Source organism: Nyctibius grandis, chromosome 6 (genome assembly GCF_013368605.1).
Source record: "Nyctibius grandis isolate bNycGra1 chromosome 6, bNycGra1.pri, whole genome shotgun sequence".
Classification (NCBI taxonomy): Eukaryota; Metazoa; Chordata; class Aves; order Nyctibiiformes; family Nyctibiidae; genus Nyctibius; species Nyctibius grandis.
The window spans coordinates 14,369,104-14,382,886 of NC_090663.1; the positions used below are offsets into that span (position 1 = coordinate 14,369,104).

The 13,783-nt window shown below is 39.0% G+C and overlaps 1 protein-coding gene across 2 annotated transcripts in view; it reads right to left on the bottom strand.

Moving 5' to 3' along the window:
* Positions 1-13,783, bottom strand: part of STK32B (serine/threonine kinase 32B) — a 153,994-nt gene that overhangs the window by 89,119 nt on the left and 51,092 nt on the right. For both annotated transcript variants that reach the window (XM_068403717.1, XM_068403716.1), the window contains exon 2: positions 2,384-2,557. In XM_068403717.1, the coding sequence (XP_068259818.1) occupies positions 2,384-2,557 (174 nt within the window). The remainder of the gene's footprint in view (positions 1-2,383; positions 2,558-13,783) is intronic.

Genomic DNA, 13,783 nt, shown 5'->3' on the forward strand with positions numbered 1-13,783 from the left:
GCTGAATGGAAAGACTTGGTCACAATGATATTGCTGAGGTCTGCTACCACGAAGTATAGACACCAACCAGCTCATTGGTTTAATCTCTGACCGAGACGGTGTGTTTGCAACGGTAAAGTAATGGCTACGTGTCTCCTCATTGTGCATCGCTGCTGGCTCAGCTCCTGAGCCAATTTAAATCAGCATTACACTCTTGATGCCAGCCATGTACAGAGATTTACGGCAGCTGAAGACCCATCCCGCAGAGTGCTGTTCCAGGTGGTGGCAAGGAAGAATGCAGAATGGGCTGGGACTCTCCTGGCTGAATAACATGTTCACTGGCATGTGGATCTTTTGGGGTTTTACGGTAACTGGTGGGAAGATGGGAGACAAAAGGCTCCTCATGCCGCAGTCGGGTGATTTGGGCAGTAAAGCTGTGAAGTGGGAGAGCCATGCTCCGATCGCAGGTCTGTCAGCTCCAAAGTAAACATCTCTTCTATAGCACAGCAGAGTTTCAACCAGATTGTTTATACCCTAAACAATAATCCTAGCTAACCAGCCAGTGAGACCCGCCACAGGCTAAGAAACAGGTTTTGTGAAAACTTTCAGTGTAGAGTGAAAGCAAAAACCAGACCCCAGAATGTGCTCCCAAACGGAGCCAACAACCAGCTCCAGACCTCCAAGCCTTCCCCTGCCTTGGTGCAAATCAACAAGTGTTGAAGTCAGTGGTGTTATTCTATACCACAACCAGTGCAAAAGAGAAAATTAAGTAAAATCAAGTGCTTACTATTCATGATTAACTATATACAGAAGAGAACAAAGTGTCTTGCCCAGTTTCACAGTTAGATCGTGGCAATGCAGACACTGTCACAAAAAACTACAAACAGCCACAATGACTTCAATCGAGTCCTTCGTTCTCTCAAGACATCTGCCACCTTTCTTTGTGTGAAACACTTTTAAGTCACAGGCTTATAGCAAAATACAAGTTTTGATCACAAACTGGATTCTCTCATGAATGTTTTGACAGCCTATTTGCATAAAATGTCTTGTCATTAAGATGAGGGTGAGAAAAACGCTCATCAATCTGTTTTCACCAAGAACATTCCTTAAGGCATAGAAACAAAGGTCAGCTAAAATTCTGAGCTCCACTTTTAAAATATTCACTGAGAAAGGAAAACGTATGCAAAATACATGGTAATGTACTAAAATAATAACAGTGTGCTAAAGATACAAAATTTCAGAAATTGCTTGCAACATTTGTGGGAGTTTTAATTGCAAGCAAAACAACTGTTGCACTGTTTATTTGAATTTTGTCTTGCGCAGTTTCAGTGATACAGAACACCCATCTACCACTGCACCTCATATCAGAGAGATTTCGTACGGACTCTCTCTCCTTAGAAAGTGAGATCATATTTTTTATTGGTTCTTTATCGCAAAATCATGAGGCAGCTCTGGTAGGTGGATGGAATGAAAACTCTCAATTAATATATTTGGAGGAATTTATTTCTACTGGACACTGGAAGATCTATGGCACAGCTTAGTTTAATTTGGTCTCTGAAACTCACATCCAGCTTCGATAACACACAAAACTAATCATTTTTGTATTCAGACCACTGTAAATCAGGGAGGAATATCCTCAATTTAGCCTAAAAAGAGTAAAATAGAGTCTCAAGCCCATAATTTTATAATTTCACAGTTGTTGTGTTAACATAAAAAGAGAACTTATCCCATTGTTTCAGTAAAATGCCAAATTGTTTAAGGAAAACAAACAGATCCTGACGTTTGACACATTTTTTGACATGAATACTATGATTGCCCACTGTAAGGCAGTAAAAATAAAAAATTGTTGTAATATAAGAAGTGCAAAAAGGATGCACCATCTATCACTATTCCAATTTATTTCTACTATTTCTCTTATTTCCCCGCTTCTCTTCCTCCTTTTGACCTTCATGCAGATTCTGCAAGTAAACAAATTATTCTTTGTTCTCAGCCTTTGGTTTTGTGACCTTTCCCTGATGTTGTTGTGTGAAGTTGTTGTACTGGCTTACAATGTTTTTGTGTTCAGGAACATTGGGGCACTGGAGAACTAAAAATAAATTAAAAGCACCCAGGAGGTTGTTGTGGGTTGTATTTAGTGTTTAAAGACCATAGTAAAAAAACATACATCATAGTATGAGATAAAAACAAGAAAAGGGTAATGTGAGAATGATATGGGGCTACTGAATGGCTGAAGGCAGAAAGAAAACACTTAAAAGAACCTTTTCAGAGCCAAATTCCACGCTTGGGTAACAATGAAAAATTTCAGAGGTTTTGAATAAACAGAACCATGTAATCAGATAATGTGATAAAGTTCCTCTGGTCTGCCAAAAGAAAGCCGCCCATCCCTCAAATGAAATGCACTCACCTGTGAATGATGTGGTATCTCTGCAAATAATCCAGGGAAAGCGCCAGCTCACAAATGTACAACTTAACAGTTCCTTCGTTAAAGTGGACGTTCTGCTGCAAATGGTAACGCAGATCACCTCCGAGTAAGAGGTCAACCACCATGAACATATCTTCTTCGTCTTGAAATGAATACCTGGAAGAAAGAGTTACAGCTGAGATCTCAGGGCTGGTGACGCACTCAAAGCCGTGCCCTGAGGTAGCTCTCCGTAAGTAGATCTGTTCATGGGAAGTCCACGATTTGCTCAAAAGGCATACACTGCTGTGGTCCAGTCCTGTGACCTGACTTTGGTTGTGGTGGGACTCTGCATATTCAAGGCAAGCAGAACTTGTACTGCTGCCGTACTACTATGTTGATTGTTTTAACCATAGATTAACACCTGACTGTTGCTAAAACAGTATTTAAAATACCTTTCAGGTTTATACATTTCTAAATAACCATATACTTACTCAGTTGACAAAATGGTTTACTAAATAGCAGCAATAAAATGGAAGGCCTTCAAACACTTTTGGTATTCACTCACATACAACTGTAGCTCCGTGCCTATGGAAAGTATCCTGGCAGGATTGAGAACTGCTGTCCTGGAGGTATTTTCCAGATTCACTAAATATACACAATGTTCTATTAGCTGAGTATTTTCTACAGCTTGCAGTGTAGCTCCAAATTCAATAAGAAATAAAACTGTAATTTTACTTCCTAACAATACATATTTTTTCAGTCTGCAACTTATATCTTCTAAAATGACAGAGTCTTCATGGTTACTGACTGAATACTTCTGGACCCTTTCCCAGAACTGCCTGTTGAATACTCCGAGGACAAAATACTGATCTGATTTAAAGCCTGTAAATCCAAAGGTGTAGCCAGCCAATGTAGAGTGCATATATAGTGCTTGTGAACGCAGGAATTTCCATGTGTTTCTACTTACCTTGGCTATGCCACCATTGCTCTGTTTATTTCTGATCTGAATAAACTGACAGAAACTCTCTGGTTTTCATTTCTGAATGCAACTGTTTAACATACAGTATTTCAGATTTCCCAAATGGGGAATGGTGAATACCTTATTTTTAATATGAAGTCACTCTTCTATTAGAAATTGTTTTAGAATTAATTTTGATGTGAAGTTATATTAGCTTATACCAGCTGTGGATATGAACTGCTGAGAGGTGATCCACAATGATGGTTCCTCTTCCATCACCTTTTCTCCCATGAAGTGTGTAATGTATGTTGGCTGCAGATGTGATTCAGTTCTGAGCTGTAAAATATATGCTAAGGAAATGAAAAAGAGTGGGCTTCCAGAAAATCTGTGCCCACCCTCCCCCCAAAGGCAGAAAAGTCTATATTAGATTATTTTAATTGACAGTTACATACAATTTCACTTGCATTCCCAGACTTGCAGTTTCTGAAATGAGGCACTGCTTAGGGTTTGTCACAGATGGTTCATTTTGAATTTAAATGCTTTCTATTCTTTCCGAACACAGTTCTGAGATGTGTCTCTAGGTACTGTGCTCTTCTGTTGCATTTCTGTGCGCCTGCCAAATGCTGGGAGGGGAAAGCCATTTTATTTGCATTAAGCTTACTTCTCAATAAGTCAAATCTTTGAAGCAAAAGAGTAAAGTAGGTGGCACATAGTGTCTGCTGACCTCCAGAGACTCAGAATTTCATAACACATGTTAAAAAAGAGAAGGCTTCAGTTATATTCATATTACTCTGAATGTTGTTCATTACTGAGCCTGGAGCAATTACAAAAGAAAAGCTTAAATATGTAGTTATATTTAAGATTTTTTTTTCTTTTTTGACACAGATGTTATTTTAAATGAAGTAGTTCTAGCATGGAGCAGATGTAATGAGAGATGTTATTTTTTCCTTCAGTTACTGCTGGAGTAAAGTGTAGATTTTGTCTGTTTCCTTTTTGTACAAAAAAAAAGATCTAAAATGAAAAGTTACAGATTGAAAACTCTACTTAAATGTATACATGAAATACTTTGTCTAGTCTAAAGAGCTCTCCTGGTGTCTAGAATCATATGATTACATGTCAGTAAAAATGGTTTTGATGCAATTCTGCTCTTGAGAAGGAAAATGTCCTGAGTCATTTCTTCAGTGATTCAGCCATCATGAGGCAGAGGGTGAAGGCAGGGTAAAGACTGGCTGCTGTGAACTTGCTTTTAAATTCAAGAACTATTCCCATTTCCAGGAAACTAATGTGTGTTTCAAAGTGTACCCTTGAATGTCTAGTCTACATAAAAGAGCCATCAGAACAATCTAGAAATAAATATGAAATCTTGTCCACATCCAGGCGAGTGATAACACTTGATGGAACTGGGTTTTCATTCCAAGCATGTGTTTCTGCTGATGCACTCTGGTTTCCTGTGCTTGTGACTAGGGAATGGTGGTCCTTTGTTGTCTCCCATGCAAGCTTTTGGTGCATCTGTGAATTGTGAATGATTTAAAAGAGAGATCAAAAAGTCAAACCACAATAGGTCAGACTAGAGATCCCTCTAGCTTAAGAGTCACTGGAGAGCAGACACTCAGGGAGGAGCAAGGAAGCTTATGGAGATATATAAAGCTTTCCTCCAGGACTCAACCGACCTCCACCCATTCACTGCTCCAGGACTTTCTAGGATTTCATTTGGCATCTCTGGGAATCCAGTCTGGGATGACGAGAGATGGGTTTTGTCCTGGGACATGTCAGACCTGTTAGTGAATGATTGGTCATCTTGCCTCTCAGGTAAACATATTAAGATAAGTGCAATCCCTAAAAACAGAGCTACAAGGCTTTCAGAGATGTCTCTACCGCTCGAACAAAATGTTTTGGACCCAAACAGACAAAAAAAAAACCAAACAAACCTGCAGAGATTCAGAAGTACGGCTAATGTTTGCACTCATCAGCCTTCCTGAAGCTGTCATAACCTGTGAATGGGGCACATGCCAGTTTTATTTAGACATTGAAGCTAGAATGATGCACACTTGGACGTAGCTCTTGGGGAGCTCTGTATATTCTCTCTGATGTTCTCCTCTTTCATGAGAAGTCAGACTTTTCTTTCAGCTGTGTTGATATACACCTGTGGTAACTCTGCTAATCCTGTCAGAAGTGTTCCGTATACTGGTGTAGTTAAGGTATGAGCTGCATAGGTCCAGTTTGAAAGAAGAGATGCTGTGGATGGATATGTTCAGTACATCAGCAGACTTTTTCACTCACTCTAAATTATATTAATCTGACACACATCATTAAGCTACTCATATGCATACAGCCGTGGAGAATGCTGTTTTCCCTGAACAGTTGAACCAGCTGGGTCAAACCTGCGTGGATGGCATTTCTCTGATCTGGATTAGACCATGATGTGATTAAAGGTGCTGCAAACAAGACCATTCCAAGAGATTTTCTGGAAGGTAAGTGAATTTGTCCCAGTGAAATTATTTGTTAATACCTAGACGAGAGCTTGGACATGGCAAATAGTAGAAGGTCTCTGGAGCTGATGGCCACTCCACTAAGTAGCTCCTGCAGCTACAAATTTTTAAGCTATTGAATGCAGAGCAGGAGTTGCTCCAGGTCCTGCTGTGCAGCTGGGTAACAAACACTGTTTTTCCTGCTCTGCATTAAGGACTCACAGGACTTGGTGTACCACCTCCTGACCAGTTTTGTTTTTCATGGTCACAAGCAGTCGTGTCCTCTCGTTCCCTTGCACAAATCCAGTAGTCTTTCTTCACCCAGGAAATGAAGTATTCCCTTTTAGCTTCTTGCTTTCTCAATATTTCAAGAAATAAGTGGTTTTGACTTATTGGTCTAAGAATTGAAATTGACAGCACGTGAAATATTGGCCACAGGAAAAATGAATCTTTGAAAATATTGCTGCAGGTTGGGGAGGGGCTGGTGGCAGATCAGCCCAGTGGAGATTAGTTTTCTGAGTAAGCACTGTAATTTTACTTTTGTAAGCTTCTTATCTGCTCAAAGGCAAACGACATACAAAACGGCTGATTGGTTTTTGAAGTAAAATCAGAGGTTGTTTGGCATTTTTGTGTTAACCAGGTAACTGAGAAATAACTACTGAATGAATTATAGCATTGTGACTGATATTGAATACTAATAATACATTACTAAGTTACTGTAAAGACAAAATTTTAATCCTCCTTGAAATGAAAAAATAAATGACTTGGAGTAAATTTCTTTTCTTTGTTTCTTTTTTTTTGTGTGTTTTTTAAATAATGTCATAAACCAGACATAGAAAAACTGTTTTAAGTACAGAGATAGTCTCTGCTGCTTCTTGCTCGAAGAAAAGTTTTAACATATTAGAATCAGCTTTCTACAAATTAAGATAAAATAATAATGCCCCTAGCAACAGCAAATTGCATTTTTTTATTATATTCAAACTGGAAGATAAACTACCATTGAACAAAATCTGCCATGGAAACAAATTTAAACAAAGCACTTTCTGAATAAGTTATATCTGTTTCTGTATTCATATCTGTATATTTGTTTCAATAATATCTACTTTTTGTATTTATGTCATATTTGTATTTATTATTAGTAGCTCTGTCTCTTCACAAAAGCAGTTACAGATGAATTATTAAGATCATTTTTCGCCTTTGCATTCCTTCATCTTAGTTAGCTAGGGTAATTTCTCTTTGAAATCCTGCTAGATGAGACACCCACTATCCAGAGTTCTTGTTTCATATTTATTACCTGGGGAAAAGAACATCATGATGGATATTTTATAGATTACTTTAATTTAAGAATGAAAACAATTACAAAAATGTCATCATTAAGCCCAAACTAAACTTCATAAATCTGAGGTAATCAGTTAAAGCAAGATATGCACAGTTCAGACATTCAGATAACACCTCTGCTCTGTACCAAATATGGTAAATGATTAAGTCTTGGTAGCTCCTAATTAGAAATTTAAAGAAGGATTTTTTTCCAGTTTTCTCCTGGTAGCATTAAAGGAAGGAGGTAATTTTTTTAGTGACACGAAGCCCCTACTGACTGTAGATTTTCCCAGTGTAGATGTAGATGTCCCAGAACAGTGCAAAGCAGAGAACTTTAACAGTGCCTTGGTTCCTAACTTTGCAGTCAAAACAAAGCATCACGTTAACAGAGCTGAATCTGCTTGGCTTTCATATAAAGGAAACAAATTTTTACCAGCAAAATAGTTTTTGGATTTAGTCTGTTTTTACATTATGTATAGTTCTACACAACACAACTCCTAATTTGAAGGAGTCATCTTGCCACATTACTAAACAGAGGAAATCAATGCCGCAGCTGTATTTGCACAAAAAAGAGGCCCAGTGAATGTCATGAGCATACTGAGACAAGACTGGTTTCTGCAGAGCTCTTAAGGCTTGCACAAAATAAGAATGCATCAAAACTGCCTCTGGAAAGCGAACAATGGAAAATGCTATTAAAGTCTCTCTAGGAAATACGAGATGAAATGGTCAGGGCAGCACACTCACAACACTAGATAAGGCACAGCAAACGCAGATGCAGATGAGGCAGAACGAAATTGGGATGTGGCTGCCCAGCTGCATTGCCCTCTCATCCTTCCAATGGAAGCACTGCTTCAGGAGCTTTCTCAGTTCTTCTGCTTGTCCTCAAAGTTTTTGGGCGCAGAGAAAACTCTACTGTACTCTCTGCGTTACACAAGTGTAAAGAAATCACCAGGTACCTAAGTGCTGATAATATAACATTTACTAAGATTAATGTTCCAAGTAACTAGGATCTCATATCCAACAGGCTTGTAGTTTGTACAAGCTGAGTTTATATACAAAGGGATTTATATTTTGCTGGGATAGAAAATTGGCATTTTGTCTTTCCTTTGTAAAGCAAATCGCATTGCAAAAGTATAGTGCACAGGCTTATTACACTTATTTACCTGAAAGAAACAAAAAACTGAGCAAGAAAAAAAAATCAATTGGTAGTTTGTATGTAACTTATGACAAGCAGTGTGTACCAGATATCAGAGAAACTGAAGAAAAATATAGGTCCAAAACTCCCTAATATAGGTATGGTGGAATATAATATAGGTATAGTATAGGCTGGTATAGGTTATAGTATAGTATGGGTGCCAAAAATAACAACTTCATTCATTCATACATCAGATCATTAGAAACCTGCCTGTGCTGAAAAGGTACACTGAAAACTATTATACCCACTGTGGCTGAGAATAGCAAATACTTATCTTTGAATTACGTATTTTATAAAATGAGATGTTCAAGCTAATCAAAGTAATGTCAAGTTTTTGTGTTCTGCCAGCAAAGAGCCTCAAGAGACAAACCCACAAGATTTATGAACTTCTTGAACACAAGTATGCAATGTTATGAAGGAATGTTGGAAATGTTCCTTCATAATGTCTGTTTTGCCTATATTTCTATAGATTTCTCTTGTCCTTTTGGAAAATGGATAAGCATTGGTTACTGGGATTTGCAATTTATGCTTGTGAAATATTTAGTAGAAGTCTATTGTTGCAAAGAAATGGAAATACATTTATTTCCAAACTCAGAAAGACAAGAGTAATTTCTCCAAATGCTGTTACAAATGAAGGATGATTACTTCCTTTATTTCTTTATAAATACATAAAAATATCTTTCAAGATTATGTAAAAAAACTTTTGAGAACAGGAAAACTCTTCTATAAAGAATTAAGTTGTTTATGCTTATTTGAAATACCTTCTGAAATTCTGTTTAGCTCTGATGTGACCAAACGGGACAGCTAAGAAAAATGGCTAAATAAAAAATAGCCTGAAATGAAGTTGAAAGATGCCCAGAATTTCTGTCTCAACAAAGGTAGTAAGAGACATATTACAGACTTATTAGCATGGTGTATATTCATATAACCAACACCAACTAATATTAGCTCCCAATCAGCTAAGGCTTGTTAATTAGAGACAGTTTAGTATTCATCCACACACGGAGGAAAAGTCTTTTTCTCCCTCCAGGAGGTTGAGGAGATAAGGCCACAAAAACTTTCTGATCTGAAAGACAAAACAAATGCTCATCATTTGCATGTGCACTGCCACAGCATTTGGCTCAGCTCATCATGAGCAACACAACCATGCAACAGGCAGGCAGCACAGAACGGTAATGGACTAAACATATAAAAGCAAAATGCAAAACAAATAACTGCTGTTTCTTGTTTTACTGTGCACTTTGCTTTCACCTCATGAAGTAAACCTCATTAATGTATTTTTACATGCATAAACTACAGGTTATTGACCAATGCTGTTCTGAACTGTTCAAGTTCTTTGTGAGTCCTGATCATTTGAGATAGTTTGCCTTAGAGCAGCTTCTCTTTACTCCTTCATCCAGCTCTAATCAATCAATGCTTTGCTTCCTCTAAAGGAAGCTTCTTTATTTCTTTCTCTGATTTTGAACACGCTAGCAGAGGATGAGGTCATTTGAGAAGTGGGTTATGGTAATAACTGTAGATATTTTGCTTATCCTTAATCATTGTGTCTTCTCTAGTATGGTAGAGAAAACGTGATTATATGTTGGCGGTTATCTACGAAATTAGAAAGAGTTCTTACTGGTTAGACTGTTTTGTGTTTCTCTAGGCTGGCGGTGAAGAGTTTATAGCCAGGGTTTGCATATGGCCCACAGTCACATGAGTTATACATATTTTACATTGTGTCTGAGTAGTGTACACTGAACATTAAGACAGATGTGTAGAATAATTTTGAATGGAATGACTTTTTGAGGTTCAACAAGCCTAAGTGTTGGGTCCTGCACTTGGGGCACAACCACCCCATGCAACGCTACAGGCTTGGGGAAGAGTGGCTGGAAAGCTGCCCGGCAGAAAAGGACCTGGAGTGTTGGTCAATGGCCGGCTGAATATGAGCCAGCAGTGTACCCAGGTGGCAAAGAAGGCAAACAGCATCCTGGCTTGTATCAGAACTAGTGTGGCCAGCAGGATGAGGGAAGTGATCGTCCCCCTGTACTCGGCACGGGTGAGACCACACCTTGAATACTGTGTCCAGTTCTGGATCCCTCCCTACAAGAAAGACATTGAGGTGCTGGAGTGAGTCCAAGAAGGGCAACGAAGCTGGTGAAGGGTTTGGAGAACAAGTCTTATGAGGAGCAGCTGAGGGAACTGGGGTGGTTTAGTCTGGAGAAAAGGAGGCTGAGGGGAGACCTTATTGCTGTCTACAAGTACCTGAAAGGAGGCTGTAGCAAGATAGGTGTCTGGCTCTTCTCCCAAGTAACAAATGATAGGATGACAGGAAACGGCCTCAAGTTGTGCCCGGGGAGGTTTAGATTGGATATAAGGACAAATTTCTTCACTGAAAGGGTTTTCAAACATTGGAACAGGCTGCCCAGGGAAGTGGTTGAGTCACCATCTCTGGAGATGTTTAAAAGATGTGTAGATGTGGAGCTTAGGTACATGGTTTAGTGGTGGACTTGGCAGGGCTAGGTTAACGGTTGGACTCGATGATCTTAAAGGTCCTTTCCAACCAAAACGATTCTATGATTCTCTGGAGGTCAACGAGTCCAACCTCCTGCTCGAAGCAGGGCTAATTTCAAACTTAGGTCAGGCTTCCCAGGGCCTTGTCCAGGGCAGTTTTGAAAATCTCCAGGGGTGGAAATTCCATAGCCTTCCAAGAAGCATGTTCCAGTCACTCATTGAGTTTTGAAGACACTTTTTACTTATATCCAGTTGGGCTTTCTCTTGCTGCATCATGTCACTCTTGTCACTCATCCTTTCAGTGTACATCTCTTTTAAAAAGCATTTTTTGCCATCTGTAGATACTGCCATATTTATGCCACCACCACCACACCCTTGGGTAGTGGAAGACTGCAATTAGTTCTCTTCCTCAGCTCCTCATGCCCCAGCTCTGCTCTCTATCCCATGATCAATGATACTTCTCCAAATCTTGTAGACAAGGGGTGGATGAACTTATTCCAAGGAAGACCACTGCAGGAGATAATTTTTGAGACAATAAGTGACCCTTCAGAAACATTTGCTTGAGGCCTAGAAAATTTCAGACAAGTAGGATGAATTTTTGGTGCACTATGAATGACTGAAATTAGAAATACCACACAGCCATGCTGCTAGCAATTACTAGCACTCTAACAACATTTTTATTCCCATATATTAACTGATCCATTTTTTCAAGTGGTCCATCTCTTAAAGTGCTTTCTGGTAATTTGTTTTTCAGAAGAAAATTAATTACATTTCTGGCTCATTTGCTCGTATACTTGTAGACTTAATGGCACAGTCTCCTGATAAAGTCTGTTTTCTCAAATATTATTAGACCAATGATAAATTAAGACTTGCAAATGAATGCAAAATAGGCTCATGTCTCAGTCTATTTGTTTAGGATTTTCAGCAGGATGCAATATCATCAAAGCTCATTTTAGTTGTTATGCTGTAACAAAAAACATGGCAGCTTTTCACAAAGTTCACTCAGTTTTACTCTCTGAGTCCAAAGTCAGCTTCATTCTTCACCAGTTTTTTTTTCCAAGTTTTTTGTCTTTCATATATATTTTGTTGAGGGGATTAAAGAAAAGTCTCCACTATTTCCTGTTCTATGTATAGCCTTCTTTGCAGTAGGTACATCACAATTACACGAGATCTCTATTCTGCTTGAGTGAATAAGAGCATATATAGAAGGCGCTTCAGATTTGCTGATATTCTCAGCTGAATGCAGTCTCTAAAATCCATTTAGCTGTTCTGGAGATGTGCTGTGACTGGCTATACTCGTACTTAGCAAATGTTTGCCAAGTTCTTCATTATCATTTTGTGTTATTATAACTGCCAATTTTTATCACTTCATATACACGTGGCACTACAGCACTAACAATTATTTGTATAGTGCCAACTAGTCTCCCTTTTCCCTTGCTTGTCTCAAACACATCCGATTAAAGCAAGCAACAGACAGCATATGTGAAGAACTCGAGGAAACTGCTCACACAAACAAGTGCCCCACTACTAATACAGGAAACAGCTCACCAAGAAAAGTAAGTTCTTAGGAAAGAAGAGGACAAGGAAAAAGTTAATTGGGAATAGTGGACTGAAAACATGGACCAAATTTGGTGTGTAAGTCCAGAGCTCAGTCTTCAACTTGAAAAACTTGGTATATTTGCAACTTATGGTCCATCCCAATGAGTAGAAAATTAGTAGAACTACAGGCTGGTCAGCCTCACCTCAATCCCTAGGAACAGATGAAGCAACTAATCCTGGAAATAATTTCCAACACATGAAGGACAAGAATGTAATTGGAGTAATCAGAACAGATTTACAAAGGGGAATCTCCTTAAGTTCAACAAGGTGAAATGTGCACCTGAGGAGGAAGAACCCCATGCACCAGTACACACTGGGACTGACTGACTGAAAGCAGCTTTGCAGAAAAGGATCTTGGGTTCCTGATGAACACCAAGTTGACCATAAGCCAGCAATGTGCCCTTGCAGCAAAGTAGGCCAACAGCATCCTGAGCTGCATTAAGAGGAGTGTTGCCAGCAGGTCATGGGGGGTGATCCTTCCTCTCTTCTCAGCTCTGGTGAGGCCACATCTGGAGTGCTGCATCCAGTTCTGGGCTCCTCAGTACAAGAAAGAGTCCAGTGCAGGGCCACAAAAATTATTAAAGGATTGGAGCATTTTTTCATATGAGAAGAGTCTGGGAGAGCTGGGACTGTTCAGCCTGGAGAAGAGAAGGCTCAGGGGGATCTCATCAATGTGTATAAATACCTGACAGGCAGAAATGAAGAAGAGGGAGACAGACTCTTATCAGTGGTGCCCAGTGACCAAACAAGAGGCAATGGGCACAAAGTAAAACATAGGAATTCCATCTGAACACAAAGAAATACTACTTCAATGTGAGGGTTGTCAAATATTGGAATAGGTTGTCCAGAGAGGCTGTGGAATCTTCATTTGGGAAGATACTAAAATCCCAACTGGGCAACCTGCCTTAGCTGACTCTGCTTGAGCTGGGGGTTTGGATTAGATGAACTCAAGAAGTCACTTCCAAACTAAATCATTCCATGATTCTGCAAACTTTTTGTTACAGCAGCTAACTGATTGGCTCTCTAAACTGGGGCTACACACAATAAAAGAAGTGTTGAAGAATAAAGTTTGAGAAGATATTTGTCCCATGGAGAATTTCCTCTGTTTTCCTTCCCTCTTTCTCACAACCTCATTATTTGAGGTTCACAATACTTAATTTAGTGGAAGATTTAGAAAAAAAAATAGTTACCAACTTTTCTAAATAGAGATAAGCACTAATTACTAAACAAGGATTTCACCAGACCAAATAACCCAAAGTTTCATAGTATTTAACAATAATATGTTAATATGTGGGGCAACAGCTGTTATTGGAAAAAGGCTGTTGCAAATTTGGACTCATACATTGGTAGAATCCAAAGTTCAGCAGTCAAAC